The 15,740-nt window shown below is 32.0% G+C and overlaps 1 protein-coding gene across 1 annotated transcript in view; it reads left to right on the top strand.

The window, feature by feature from the left end:
• Positions 1–766: 766 nt before the first annotated feature.
• Positions 767–15,740, top strand: part of LOC124355194 (proton-coupled folate transporter) — a 30,945-nt gene continuing 15,971 nt past the window's right edge. The window contains exons 1-3 of the mRNA XM_046806201.1: positions 767–949; positions 4,873–5,082; positions 15,560–15,734. Of these exons, the coding sequence (XP_046662157.1) occupies positions 932–949; positions 4,873–5,082; positions 15,560–15,734 (403 nt within the window). The 5' untranslated portion in view covers positions 767–931. The remainder of the gene's footprint in view (positions 950–4,872; positions 5,083–15,559; positions 15,735–15,740) is intronic.

The following is a 15,740-nucleotide window of genomic DNA, read 5'->3' as shown; positions in this document are numbered from 1 at the left end:
ATTATTAAAGCTAAAATAAATAGTACGAAGAATCATAAGAAATCTCAATACACAACTATGTGCAGTAGGTAAGTACATAATAGGTACTTCAAATGTATGCACTACGAGTAAATTTTAAAACTCGGCTTTACCTTGTATTACTTTGCCGCTCCTCTTACATAAAGATTTTACAACACTCCAGTGTTGTTTTGTCACTTATTTGACCTAAGTCCAGTTTCTGTTGTTCCGAAAATTAATGACTACAATTTTCGCAGTGTGTTTGTGTATATTGTTGATGGTTTTATATGCACGAAAACGAATATGAGCCCACAATTGTAGCTTGTTGATCATATTAATTTTGTTTCCTCAGGTTAACCTTACCAGATGACAGAAATTATGTTGCATAATCTCCAAATTCCAAATGTGTTCTCTAGAGTTAGTGAGTAAAATAAAATATTTTCATTCGTGAATGATGTTATTTTGTGAAATTGAAATAGCACGGAATGTTTCAATATAAAAAGGCTACAAGTTTGCTCACCACGCACGAAGTAGGCATACACTATATTGATCAGGATAAATATTTTGTTGAAACAGGCATTCAGGGTTAGCATTATACAGAAATAGTGCGCACTTGATACCACAAAACCGGTTTGACGACCTTGTAAACGCGGCACATAATTTGCGGTATAACAATTACGTTTATTATAGTGTTACGTAGCGCCTTACTTGTATTTCAGTTTTATAAGACGTTCGGGTGGTAGACCTGAGAGGATGAGGAAGAGAAGGTCGCGTTCGCTCCGCTGCCAGTGTCACGCATTAGTTGCCAAGACAGCGTGTGATTATAGACTTAACATTTTCTTTGTTCACTGGTCAGATGAGGAGTAGAGCGCTAGTCGTGTAAAGATGATATTTACGTTATCATATCAATAAGTTGTACATTATAATATAACACATGGATAACTACTATCAGGTATGCCTTTTACATAATTAGAGTTTAAAAGTGAAAGTAAATATTCATAATAATATTGTCACTTCGGTGGTTGAGTAATAATAGGTTATATAAATAATGCAATACATTTTGAAATTATATAAATCTTTTTTATTTATACAACAATAGTTAAAATATATCACATAAAGTTATTGTCATAATTTAGAGTATAATTTTAAACTCTTTAGTGTTAAAGAGTTAAATCATTACTGTAGGTTTACAAAAGTGTCTGTTTGTCTGTCTGTCAGTACAATAGTGATATTCAAATGTTATAGATTTTTACAAATTGTGTGATTTAAGGTAGTTTTTTTGAAATATGTAAGCTATTGAAAATCTAATATTTAATTACTTACAACATAATAGGTTAAAGTTGTTAATTATTAACTGTAAATGTCCTTATCATGCTGGTAAGTGATACTATTTCTGGCTGATTCATATCTTGGACTTTTTGCATCATCTGTTTATCAAGAAAAGCCAAATTTTGTGTGTATAAAACATAAAAGGAAGTATTTCAAAAGCAATTGCTCAAATTATCAATTTGAGTAACCCAATTATCAAGCTAATGTGGTTTATTGTAATATAATTGACGTAAGCTGAGTGAAATAGCTGGATATTATGTTGCCATCATGTTAAATTATCATCTATAATTTCAAACAAAATATGCTTGGGTTAATAACACAAAATTTGGTAAAATTGTTATAATATTTTAATTAAATAATTATTTTAAAATCTATAACTTAGATGAAATGAAATTAATTTTATGGGATTGAGTGACTTCAGTCATCAACTTACATTTTCTTTGTATTAAAGTATAATAAAAAGTAAATGTTTTAAATTATATTTCATATGATTTAAAGTGTGATTTTAATATTTCCTAGGATAAAGTAAACAAAAGACATACACAATTGAATATATTATTTCATTTCAATACATTCCTTTTGTAATATACTGACATATAGCATATATAAGTATATAGTTTATTAAATTTAGGAACTTAATAATATTTACCTCATTTGTTTATTGGCATCCTGTGATAAAAATACTGTCCTTATAAAATGTAATCCATTTATTTAATTGTAAGTTAAATACATTAATGTTACAATTTACATATAAGATACAGTTGTTTAAATATATTTTTAACTCTATTCAATCAATTTTCTGATAATTTATCATTGTCTTTAGAACAAGAAACTCTAACTTGTTTACTCTCTTTGACAAAGTAAACATTGTTACTCCCAACTTTTATTCTGCCTTATTTAGATAAAACTTAATAATTTTCTAATTCAAGGTTTCATTGGAGTTTTGTTGTGGGATTAAAGTTCCCAGAATTTTTATATGAACAAAAAATTCACAGCACCTTTTTACATAAAATGTTTGAGAAATAAGTTTTTAATTTATATGTTCAATTGTGTAGCTTACATGAACTAACTACTCCACCACTCCCCTACTGCACCATTGTATTGCACTACAATTGTGTTGATCTATCGGTTTCTTATCTCTTGTTAATACCAATTTTAATGGAGCAAGCAATGAACCTGAAGTTTATCAGATGCCCTATGGCATTCGATTATCACTCAAATTTTCATAAGTTTGTAAACAAACCTATACTTCTAGCTGTTTACCTTCACTATCATAAAGTTCATACTGATTTCAACTAATTTCTCTCCTGGCTTGCCATGAGGAGATGCAGAGTATGTTGTGTATGTTGCAGAGTATCTTTAAATCTAAAGACAAACTATGAATTTTTAACAAATTTTATATTTAAAAGTTTGTTAATTATTGAGTAGTAAGTTAGTACTTTGTTGTATTCTGGTTGTTTTCTTCTAAAACTGTGAACACATTTTTTGTATAAGCAATATGACGTTAATTTTCAAGTTTACAGCATATGACAACCTTTTTTCATCTGATTTTAGATCCATATGGACAAGTCTATTAAATTACTTACAAGTGTAGCCTTAAGAGAAAACCTTTTTCTCTCTAATTCTTTTCTTATTCATAATAATTCTAATGAAAGGTAAATTAGATCATTAAAATAATTGTTACCGGTATTTTACACTTATGAAAAAATACATTTTCATTTCAAATTCATTCTGTGAGAAACCTTTAAACAGCAGGATTTTCAAATCAAAGCTGATAATATTAATTTCAGGAAGAGTGAAAAATTATTGTACTAAATTATAATAGTTTTTTATGGTACATTACGATTTGGCTTTATTTATAGTCATTCTTATATTTCGAATTCTATTTTTTACAAATGGAAAACAAAAGGCGAAGTAATAGCTGAAAATATTATAAAAAACATACTTTTAATCTACAGGAGCTTGATACAGATCATACCATGTTTTTGTTGCTATTTTTTAAAGAAATATAACAGTATTTTGGTTATTAACTTTTCTTTTCAATTGAATGAGTGGCTGATTGTGTTTTTCATTCAGTTCATAAATTTACTTCTAGCAACTGAGCATCATGATCGATAGCTCTGTAACTCCTGTTATGGATAATTTTGTCTTATCAATATGTTATCAATTGCACTTTGAGATTCCAATGCAGTTCTCATAGGAAACTGTATTAGATACCACATATTATGCAGAATCAGTGTAGTTTGTACAACCTCACAGGACCTAGACTTTTTCAACACATCAATTTTGATCTCCACGTACCTAGTCTTATTTATCTTACAATATCTTTAAAGCTGCATCAAAATTGTCTACAAAAATTGTCAAACTGTTTACCTAAAGTTGATAAGTTATCTATTTTCCCTTCTACTGAGCAGAATTCAAATTCCTTTTGAACTAGTTCTTCAGTTTCAGGAATGTCAACATTTTTAACTTTTACAGTCAGTACATAAGGTCATAACTCCTCGACCTCCTACAATTTCACGACAGTAACAAGATTATAGTACATTATTATATACAGTTACGTTAGTTATTTCAAAATATATTAATTTATGTTCTGTAAGACTTACAATATCAGATTTAATTTCATCTAAGACTATTTCTAAGGCAGGATTACTTGAAGGCTTGAAGGTAAATGCAAAATATTTAGGGGTAAAAAATAGAAATTTATGTGTTATTTTTGGACTTAGAATTTGTTGGTAAAGTAGAAAGACTATTTACAAAAAAATAATTAAAGTTTTATAATAATACACATGCTCACGTTCTCAGCTTTGGCTTTGGTAGAGTGGAAGGACTATTTATAAAATATTAATTCAAGTTTTATAATAGTAATACACACACACAAAGGGCCGTTTTCTCAGCTTTGGCGGGCCCCGGAAATAATATTAGGCCGGGCCCATCATGTCCTGCCACCGTCTGTCAACATGGCCCCTTCAAATAAACAGTGGCAAGGCCTGGCCCTCTGGTAAAATTGTCCAAAAATACGGTCTTAGTACGGACTTGTACAGGCACACATGTAAAATGTGTGTGTGTGTGTGTGTGTGTGTATATATATATATATATATATATTTACACACATATATTAAGCTCCGTAATATATATATATATATATATATTTACACACATATATTAAGCTCCGTAATATATATATATATATATATATATATATATATATATATATATATATATATATATACACACACACATGAAGTATATTTCTTTGATTTAAAAGTCCCTTTAATATTTCAGCACTTGCACTGTAAATCCTCTTTCATAACGACAAATGTCAAAATATTAAAGGAGCTATAATCAAAAGAAGTCTACTTCATGTTTCGATGTGAACATTTATGCATTTACACAACCTGAGCGAATATACACACATATATACATTATGGGTTAAAATTTAAATATAACATAGTTGCCATGTATGATATCTAGGAACTAAAAGCAATGCCATAAAAAATAGATTTCTCGCTAAGCTATTTGATGTTTTACTATGCTTGCTTATAGATTAATACGGACACAAGGCCAAAGCCATGGTACACAAAGATCTCTGTGGAGCCAGTGATGTTTCTGTACATGGCTTCGTACATGCTGTCCACCGTGGTGGAGCAGGCATTCTTTGTGCACAAGGCGTGTACCGTAGATCTGCGTCTTCCTGCTGATACCTGTGCTGCCATCAACACTGAGGAGCACAAGGAGGACTACAAGAAAGTACAGGTAAGCACAGCACGTAGTTCTGTTGAGATCCATTCTGTAACTGGGAACAAGAACTGCTACTGCTGTCTCTATTAACAAAAATAGTTAAACAGAAGTAGAGGTGACCATGCCATTCAAGGACTGAAACCGTCCTTATCCGAACGTTTCACACTCAGAACTAGTGCAACGTTCCAGGAGTTCCACCTTGACAGTTCTTGCCTACTTTATTTATTTCCTAACTAATTTTGTTCCAGAACAATATGGTACATACTATATTCAGAGTGTATTGATAATTATATCTGATAAGTAAGATTTTCCACTACATAGCTGCCTTAATGATATTTACAAATGAATTTTCAACACAATATCTCTACTCAACTGGTTTACGACCATTACAGAGATCATCTTGATATACAGTACCATAACATCAATTTAAATTTTTAATCTCTTCGTAAAGCTACTGACAGTATTGGTGTAGATGAAGTAAACTAAATAATTCTATTTAAAAATATTTTATTTAAATCACAACAAATACAATGTGTAATAACTTCTAAAATATTGACAATTCATTACTCTTTAAATCACTGTATAAAATATAATATCAGAAATGTAATCAAATACTGATGAAGTAAATTTAAAATAGTAAGGTAAACTGTTATGTTTTAGGATTTTAATACACACTTTTAAGCATTTAATGACAACTGTCATTCCCAAATTAACAGTCCCCACTAAAGTCCCTATAAATAGTCAAGTAGAGGAACATGTTACAACTTGAAATGCTGTAAATTAGATCGGAACTGGAATATTTACCAGCCTAGTCTTTCCGCTTAATAGTGTCAAAACATTTCGGCACATTTAGTGAGCCGTACTGACAGAATAGGGAGTTCTGAATAAGTCAACCGTCAATGTTCCAAAGGAATTATTCCAGTTATTATTCCTTGTGCACATATCTAATAAACAACTGTACTAATAACTACAACATTACTGAAATAGATAAAAAACGCTTCATTTTAAAAATTAATGACAGGAAACTGAATAGTCTAAAAACTAAATTATAAGAGATGAATATTCCTAATACATATTATTAACATTGCATTAAAATTGTAGGTTCATACTTGAAGATGATATTTTTCAATGGAAAATTCCAAAGAAACAAAATATTTTCCAAATTTGTAAAAACTAATATCGAAATTAAAAATGTATTAATGAGTCGAGTAAACAAAATTAATGATAAAATCAAATTAATAATTACTTATGAAAATCAATTGGTTAAATTTTGAAATAAAGATGTTGTACTATGAACTAGCTAGTCTGGAACTCCAAGCATATGAACAAAATTTACTAATAGTCAAAAGCTTAAGAAAAATTGAATATTATACCTTTGAAACTAAATATGTGTTCTTGATATTGTTGATTTCTAACATGATTCAATCAATTACTAATCAATCTCACTAAGAATTTGGAAGCCTTGAGAAATATAGAGCACAAACTGTACTGAATGGTTTCAACACATCCCATCTACAAACAAGGAAGTGGTTCAAACTATCGTCTACAACATTCAAGGATTATTAAATACAAATTTTATAAAAGGGCTTTTACGATTTAATATCCAAAATCTACAATTTGGTTTATGTTGAAATTTGTTTAAAATATATAAATAATGGGGATAAGAGTGCAATTACAACAAAACTCTCCCAAATTGTGCAGGATCATCAGTTCTCTAAGATAATTTAATTGGGCAAATAGTCAACCTTTTAACATAAAATTATGAAAGAGCTGAAAGAAGAAGAAGATTCTTCTATTACAAAGAATTTTATATTACAAAGTGTTTAAAATTAATACGGGAATGTTTTTTGTTTTGTTTTTAATATGGGATTATTTTACTCATTTTAAGTATTGCCTTTACCTGGTTCTTAAGTTAAAACTACTAAATGTCCCTCTAACAAATTTAAATGATCCACTTGACTAATGTTTTAAAAGGATGACAAATGCTCATGAACAAGTTACTGAAGAGAAAAGTAATAGTTGCCACATTTGTTTATCTTGCTTATCACCCACAAGCCAGGAAACAATGAAGCCAATAGCCTCACATGTAAATTCTCCCACCTTCTTCTTGTTCAAACGGCTAGTTTAAAATTTGGATAATAAGTAACATTTTACAATTTTCCACACTAAATTTTGGAGTTAAAGGAAGAAATCACAGAAATTAACATATAGAATCAAAATCGACAGTGAAGAATATTTAGTTATATATATATATAATATAACTATAATGTATGTATGTATGTATATGTCAATAAGATTAGTGGGAAAGGTTAGTATAGATCGACTTAGCCCACTATGATATACAATAATGCATAATACTAACTAAATTATGCATATCTCAAACTGTGTTTTAATTTTAAAACAGTTTGTATCAACAAATAGAAAAACTAGCATTATTAAAACTCTTCATCATTTTTATTACAAGCATTTTCATGCCAAATTTGTAATTAAAATTTAAACAAAATATATTTCCTCAAAGCATGGTTATGCTATGGTGATTATTTTCCATATTTAATAAAAACAAATGCTTCCAACTACTGTAATAACAAATTAAACTCAATTCACCACACAACTAAATTTACTTTTGGAATCAAAAAATTCATATTTCTTCTCCATTATTAGATATATTGATAAAAGAGAATGATAACAGTATAGAAAATCTATAAAACCCTCCTATAATCATAAATTCTTAAATTATCATGAAATCATCCACATTACCAAATTATCTGCTTTTCATGAAATGATAAATCCAATAACATTAATAAATTAAAATTAAATCTTAAAAGAATGATTACATGAAATAATTGAATAATATTTCAAATATATCAGTTTTCAATAAATATTCAGTAAAATCAATCGATTGTTTGTTATAAATTAAAATGTTCTTCCAAACACTCTAGAAATTACTTTTAAAAACAAGAAAGCAGATAAACATACTTGGAAATTAACAATTTGAGGACCTTTTTGTAATGATATTAGAAAGACTTTTGTAAATATTTTAACAAAACAAAACTCTTTTGATGAAGAATAACATTACAAACTTTACTCAGAAACTCAAGATACAATTTTCAATGAAAGTAAGTTTAGGATTTACCAAATAAATTATTGATAAAAATCATATTAATGAAACAAATAACATTTACAAAGAGATTTAAGGGTCATAAAATTGTTTGAAGAATGGACAAATTAATAATAAAAAAATAATATATAGAATTTAAATTATAAAGATCAGTTTATATCTAAGGCTAGGTGTTTTATAAAACGTAATACATTGAAACATGAAGTTAACACTGATTTAGGATCAAAACGTACCTTTTCTTTAAAGCTCAAACAACATGTCTACTGTGTCAAAATATCCTTGACACAATGTCTTATACTAGTATGTATATTTATTACACCTTTACAGATGCAAATATATTTATCAAGTAATTTACCAGTTGATGGTTGTATTTTTATCATCTTTGTAATCATTTTGATATTATTTTTAAGTTGTCGGATTCACACCTGAAGATGGCTTTTTGTTGAAAGTCTATGCGGAAAAATTAAAATTTATTGGACAGTTAGAATAATTTTCTATTATAACCATAAATTGATGTTAAGTTGTATTTTGCTGTATCTATACCCAAACAAAAGAAACATTTGCACAAATGGGAAAGAAATATTTGAGCTATCAGTACAGCTGGGAACAACAAGCACCTCTTGTTCTGAGACAGGAAGAGAACTGAATGGGCTCACTATCTTAGGTCAGTTGTTACGAAATACTGAGCAACCGGGAAGTGATGACTCACTCTTATGGTGGATTTATGCTTGCTTGTTAAGGTACAATGAAGGAACTTGTTACTGAAGGGACAGCCATACTTAGTTTGTCACCACATTTCATATTTACAAATTTTGCAAAACCTATCACTTGCATGTTGCAATACACATTAGTATTGTTACTTCTCCTGCCTTATATTTCCAGTCAAGTGGAACATGTATGTGTTTATTTATAACATATTCCAAGTTAATAAAGAAGAGATAGATGATCTTAATAAACATAATTTTGTAACACTTTTAAATTTAAAAAAGAAATTCAAACGCAAAGAATCAACTTCTTTGACTTGATAGTATATAATGAAAAAGTAATCACATAAAATGCAATATATTCAGAAAACCATATCAAACAAACCTGCTTCTCTAAAATATTCTATTACCCCTTGGAATCACCAAATGCCAGCAGTGAACTCAATGGTGAATAGATTAACAAACATTCCTATCAATATATCTAATTTTGAAAATGAAAAGAAAATAATTATATATATATATATATATACAATCTTAAAACTATTGAAAAAAACGTAAAACATTCTATAGCTAAAATTAAACAAATTAGATACTAACGGAAACAAACAAGTAAAAGAATATAATTGTTTTTCTACCTTTTAGCCCATTTTTAATAAAGCAACATGAAAATATTTGACATTTGTTTAAATATTTATTGTTAGCTGTTATAGAAGAGAAATAACCTTTTATCTTATTAACAAAAAGGTAAACCAAAACATAACTAAACAATCTGAACAATAAATGCAGACATATATTGACATGCAATGACAAAAATCTGCATTGGTTGTCATGAAAATGATAACTTTGGTTAGTCAAGTAGAAATTTAGGTTATAATTTGTAGAAATTATACAAGTCTAAATTCAGACAGTACAATAATTTGAAATCCTAGTTTGCAGAATGCTTTTTACAAACAGGACAGAAGTATAAAAGTATAGAGGAAAACATAAAATTATTTGGAGAAAAGGGGTAAAAATAGATGTTTTAAAAAGAACTTCATATTTAGAAAATACAGTAATACCAGATTGCAACAGACAAAGATTTTTTAAGTTTATTCTATATCCATTATCAACATGTGTGGTTATGGATTTTGTTAATTTGCAGTTTATTATGTTGAAGTTAATTTTACTGTCACCATAACATTATATAATTTATTCACCATAACACATATCAGATGTTTTTTCTTTTCTTAATGCCCACTCATCTTGCAGCGTTGCCACATTCTCACTATGAGGTATGACACGAAAACGTCTCGCTTTGTTGTACCAGTTGTTTAAATTCATTTTGTTCTGTTGCAGAGTAAACACATGTTAATTTAAATCGTGTAGGTAAAGGATTCAGGAAAACAGATGAGCATTGTAGATGTGCAGTAACAATCGCTCAATTGTTGAATTCAATCGATTTTTCCCATCACTAGTTATACTACCGTTACAGCTGGCAACAGGGTGCCACAACCCAGACTTGCATACGTTTCGTATTTTAGTACATTTTAAACTCCTTAAATTTACACATGGAACAAAGTTCTTTTTTAATAATGTATTTTAATCTCATGAAAACAATTTTAAAACATTCTCCATAGTCCATTTATTGAAAAATAAAATCGGCCTACTATACTTCTACTCACACATAACCAAAAAAAGTATAAATACATTTTTCCATTGATGTATTAATAAACTGTCTAAAAATAATTATTTAATGTACAAAATAGTAAGATAAATTTTGTAGCACAGATTGATCAATGACATCTTCAGAAGCAAGACCATAATTATGTGTAAACTAATCAGTCTGTATAAAGGTCAAGATTAAGATGGTCATGTATAATAAATAGTGGCCTAGTTTCCAGTCCAGACCCATGACCCTCTCAACTGTTTAATTTTGTTGTGTATTAATCAGAGAAAAGGTTCACTAAAAATACAATGTACAAATTTTAATTCACATGAAATGACTTTAAACTTGAAGTATAAAATGGAAGATCACAAGTCTATTTAGAGAGTTCATTTGTCAATTGTTGCAAAGAAGTTCACTGAAGTAGAAGATTTGATTCAGTAATAGACTTTCATTCATTGTTCAATGACTTCATAATTTAATGTTTTTTCTTCAGTTGTATAAATTTTTCAGTCAATGTGTCAAGGAAAAGGGAGGAACAATTAACAGTAAGAAGCAAAACATTATGTCTTATAAACTTGTAATTAATCTTTTCTATAAAGTGAAATTTTATTATATTATATTCAAAATTTCAAGTCTATAATTAAATTCATTCTCAAGGTATCCTACAAACAGACAGACAATAAACAGATAGAAGAGAAATTTTGCTAGCCTCCTGATTGATAGGATTTTTTTTTACATAGCCGATCCCATGTATAGACATATATCATCATCATCATCAAACTGATCATTATCGTCTATGTAAAAATAAAGTTTTTTGTACAATTTCATGCTTATAGTCCAGTTTGTTCTTGACATATTCTATGAAAGGTTAGATAATTATTTTGTACAGTTGTATTCCTCAACCAAAGAGTTGTAACATTATTGACACTATTGGTGTTCTTAAAGAATATGTTAATAAAGGAGTCTGTCTAATGTCTATTGCATAGACAAACCAAAGAAACATTTTTCAGCGCCCATAAGACTTTGTATAAGCTTAGAAAAAGTATGACAACCGACCCGAATTTGATAGGTATGTCAAATTATACGTAACAAAAGATTCGTATTGTTTCTCATAATTGCAACAAAAACCAAAGAACTGCATATATTGTTGGTTAAAACAGTACCAGGTTTCAACATATATTATCTTAAATTCTTAAGATTTTATAACCTTGCAAGAGTAATCAAAATGAATGAGCTCTTCTATTAACCACTATCAGATAATACTATCTTAATTTTTATAATCTATTTATAATAAGTGATATAGTGGGGTAGCTACTTTCCTAATCCCTCATCTGATAACAACAAATGATGGCATCATGTATTAAAGAGAATCAGTATCAACAAGTTTAATGGAAATATAAAAATGAAAAGTTCAATATATGAGACTTCAACATACACTGTAACAATTAATATACACTGAAATAATTAACAAATACTGTAATAATAAATATACAGTGTAAAATATGTTTTGTTCTATGTGATGAATAAGATTGAACTTCTTTTGCTTTTACATGTAAAGAGGGAACAAAATTAATTTATCTTAGATTGGGTTGCATCCCAAAATTTTGAAAGCAATTTGTTTTGTTTGATTATTATGAAATGAAATACACTCTTGTTCGTTGTGTTAACCCAGAACTTAATTTATTAATTTAATTTTCTTATAGCCTGTAAAGTTTGGTAACAAACTATTTATTTTTTCCCAGTACAGATTGGTTTCAGTACACAGACATTGTGTAGGCAAATCCTGTACATATTCAAAAAGTATGCAGTTGACAAAAAAAAAAACTCAAAGATGTTTGGATGTGTATTAATATCTTCAAAATGGAACCTCTCATAATCATACAATCAAATATGGTGAGCTGATTATACAATAATAATCATATTTACGATTATCTAATCATTAGCAGAGCCAATGGCCGCACATTCTAGATCGTCGGACTTTGAGTCTGTGTTAAAGATACCTGAGGTTCAGATCCTGTCTCTGTCCGTAGGACTTTATCAATACCATTAAACTTGTACTGTATCAACTTTCCCCCTTATTCCATATTATAGGATTTGTGTACAGAACAGTGGCTTAAGAGGATGGACAGAAAAAAAGCTTAAAAAGGTAAGGGCATCACCTTTTTTTAAAAAAAAGAGAAAAGAAAGACTATGCAAGTGTTTAAAATAAAAATCCATTATAAAATAACATTTCTTGAGTACTGTGTTATTTGACATACATAAATACAATGTATGGTGTTGATGGAAAGGTGATAAAGAAATAACATCACTCCAAAATAAAGTGCGGATTTCTAGACTACAGATATGAATGTTAAATATTAAAGGTACAGGGAATAATCCTTACATTCTTCTTCTTCTATGGCCTATTGCCATGCACTTAAGCCTCAAGGGCCTTTTGTGCACCCTGGAAGCACACCATGAGGCCGACCAGTCTACGGTTTCAGCAGTTCTACAAACTGCTGAAAACAACCAATCAAGTTCTCCCAGGGAAATTCGTCACCCTTGTCCAAACTACCTAAGATGGCGTACCACTCCATTGCTATTGCAGGGCAGTCAAAGAGCAGGTCCTCAGGAGTTTCCTCCTGGTCATCACACATTCTTCAAAGCGGATCCTCCCGAAGGATACCGACACTGTAAAGATGTTTCCTCAGGTGACCATGTCTCGTAATCAGACCCATAACCCAAGAAGACACCGATCTAATTAGTGAGAGAAGATCAGACGCCACCCTAGAGGAAGGTGACTGCAGAACCATTCTGCTCATTATCAGACCCGGATGCAGCCTCCTCCTTCTTTCATGTTCAGTGTGAACCCATTCCAAGACTGCGCCAAAGGATTCATACCTAGAAAAGCCACAGAACGGTTGAGGTCCAATCATATTGGACGCTGAACCCAAGTTAGCCAGGACATCGGCTCTCTCTTCCCAGAGATCCCCTTATTACCAAGAACCCAACAAACAGACACATTGTAGATCCTGGCAAGAGGAGAAACTACTTGCCAGACAATCAATCCCAGACAAGTTTAGAATTGAACACACAAGAGTCCAACGCTTTCAATGCTGCCTGGCTGCCTGTGAAAATGCTAATCCTCTTACTCCTATACCGCAGACGAAGATTCTCTCGAGCACACTCCATAATGGCTGTGACATCTGCTTGAAAGACTATGGGATAAGGACCCATAAGGACCACCAGCATGGTCTCACCCCCACAATTCCGGCACCAGTGTCATTGTTTTGTTTTAGAGCCGTCTTTAAACCATTCAAGTTCCGCTGATGGAAGAGGTTTCTTTCCCTCTGATCAAGCTTTCCTAGAAGATATGACAATCCTGAACGGTTTGTCGAAAGAAAATCTTTATGACATCTGATCCGATATAATGTGCAGAGCATTTCCCTGAATGAGGATGCTAATTCTACAGTGCCCTCTGCTGCACCCCGAGGCAGACCAGAGTCCAGCCTGCTGAATACAGTAGGCACTTCTCTTGGACATTGCTTGAATGACAATGTCCAGGGGGGCGAGATTGAGGCAACAGTCTAGAGCTGCGCCCGGCACACTTGGAAAAGTCCCAGTGATAGCAAGGCAAGCCAACCTTTGGATGCTTAGACCAGTTACCGCCATCTTGGCCTCCAGACTACAACCCCGAACATTAGTGCAGGTCTAACCACGGAGACATAAAGCCAATATAAAAGCATCGGCTTAAGTCCCCAAAACCCATCTATCGCATGTCTGCATTGAATTAAAGATCATTTCTCTCTGGCGATAATCCTTTCCATATGGGTTCCCCAGTTGAGGACCCTATCAAGGATTACACCCAGGTACTAAACCTCGGACTTCAACTCAATAAAAGGGCTTCTCAGTAAGAATGGACCAATACTCTCCAACTGATGCCTCCTAGTAAAGGCAACCATGGCACCTTTGGTTGGGTTGACAATAAGGTCCATCCCACCACATCAGTTCCCCACCATGTTCATAGCAGCATTGGTCAGTTTCGTGACTATTGTGTTGAACTTGCCGTTCACAAGAATCACGATGCCATCCGCATACCCCTGTGTACAGATACCTCTGTTGTTCCAAGACACAAGCAAGTTGTCTGCACAACTAGGTTCCACAGAAGAGGAGAAAGGACGCCACCCTGGGGACAGCCCCTCGTCCTTGCACTGATCCTTGCTCCCATAAGAGTAGTGGTAACCACCCTGTCTGTGAGCAAGGCCTTTATCCAGTCACATATTTGACCATCAATACCATGTCCCATGACGTATTGACACCTGAATGCCTGTATTGTCAAAAGTTCCTTCAATATCCAGAAAGACACCTATGGATACTTCTTTCGCTGCCAGCGCCTTCTCAATCCTGGATACCTGGCTGATTTGCATGATCTTCCTGGACTGTAAGCATACTAATTTGGATATAGAAGGCGCTCCAAGAGAAATTCCCCCCAAACAAACCTAGCAAACATCTTCTCCATGGTTTTGAGAAGAAAGGAGGACAGAAATATCGGCCTAAAAGACTTAGGTCGATCCATGCTAGAACTCCTGCTTCGTTATTATAAACTCTACCCTGGATACCCTTCAGTACAGAGGATTGTACCTGTGGGTCACAGAGGCCCAGAACAGCCTGCACAGCAGGGGAAGGACATATCCCACCCCCGCTGCAAGCAAACCGGTCTCACTCCATTTCCCCCAGGAAAGCTTTATATGGACTAAACGAGTTAATCGCCCACCTAATCCTTCTGAAGTACTTTTTCAAGTTCCAGGTCTCTGATTTTAAAGCAGATGTGAGCATGATCAGAGAGGGAGGGCTCGTCAGACACATGCCAGCCGTGTATCTGATTCACCATACTCCCCGTCATCTTAGTCACATCTATCACTTCCTCTTAATCGTCTTCGTACTTAATCGAGTTGTAAAAAAAAATCTAATCATTGCATGCTACATAAAGTAAAAGTAGCAAGCACAAGCTGACTAAATGGTTGTAATATTTTGTTATTTTGCCAGATAGTTGTATCAACATTCCACCAGTACGAGAGCTGGGCAAGTCATGCTGTACCGATGATCTTAGCATTCTACATGGGAGCCTGGAGTGACAGAGTGGGTCGCAAACTGCCAATGTTGCTGGGACTAGTGGGCAGTGTCATCTACTGGGCAGCTCTCCTTCTCAACTCTCTGCAAGGTTTGG

This window comes from Homalodisca vitripennis, chromosome 2, assembly GCF_021130785.1.
Source record: "Homalodisca vitripennis isolate AUS2020 chromosome 2, UT_GWSS_2.1, whole genome shotgun sequence".
In the NCBI taxonomy this organism is placed as follows: domain Eukaryota; kingdom Metazoa; phylum Arthropoda; class Insecta; order Hemiptera; family Cicadellidae; genus Homalodisca; species Homalodisca vitripennis.
This window is presented reverse-complemented; position numbering and strand designations above follow the sequence as displayed.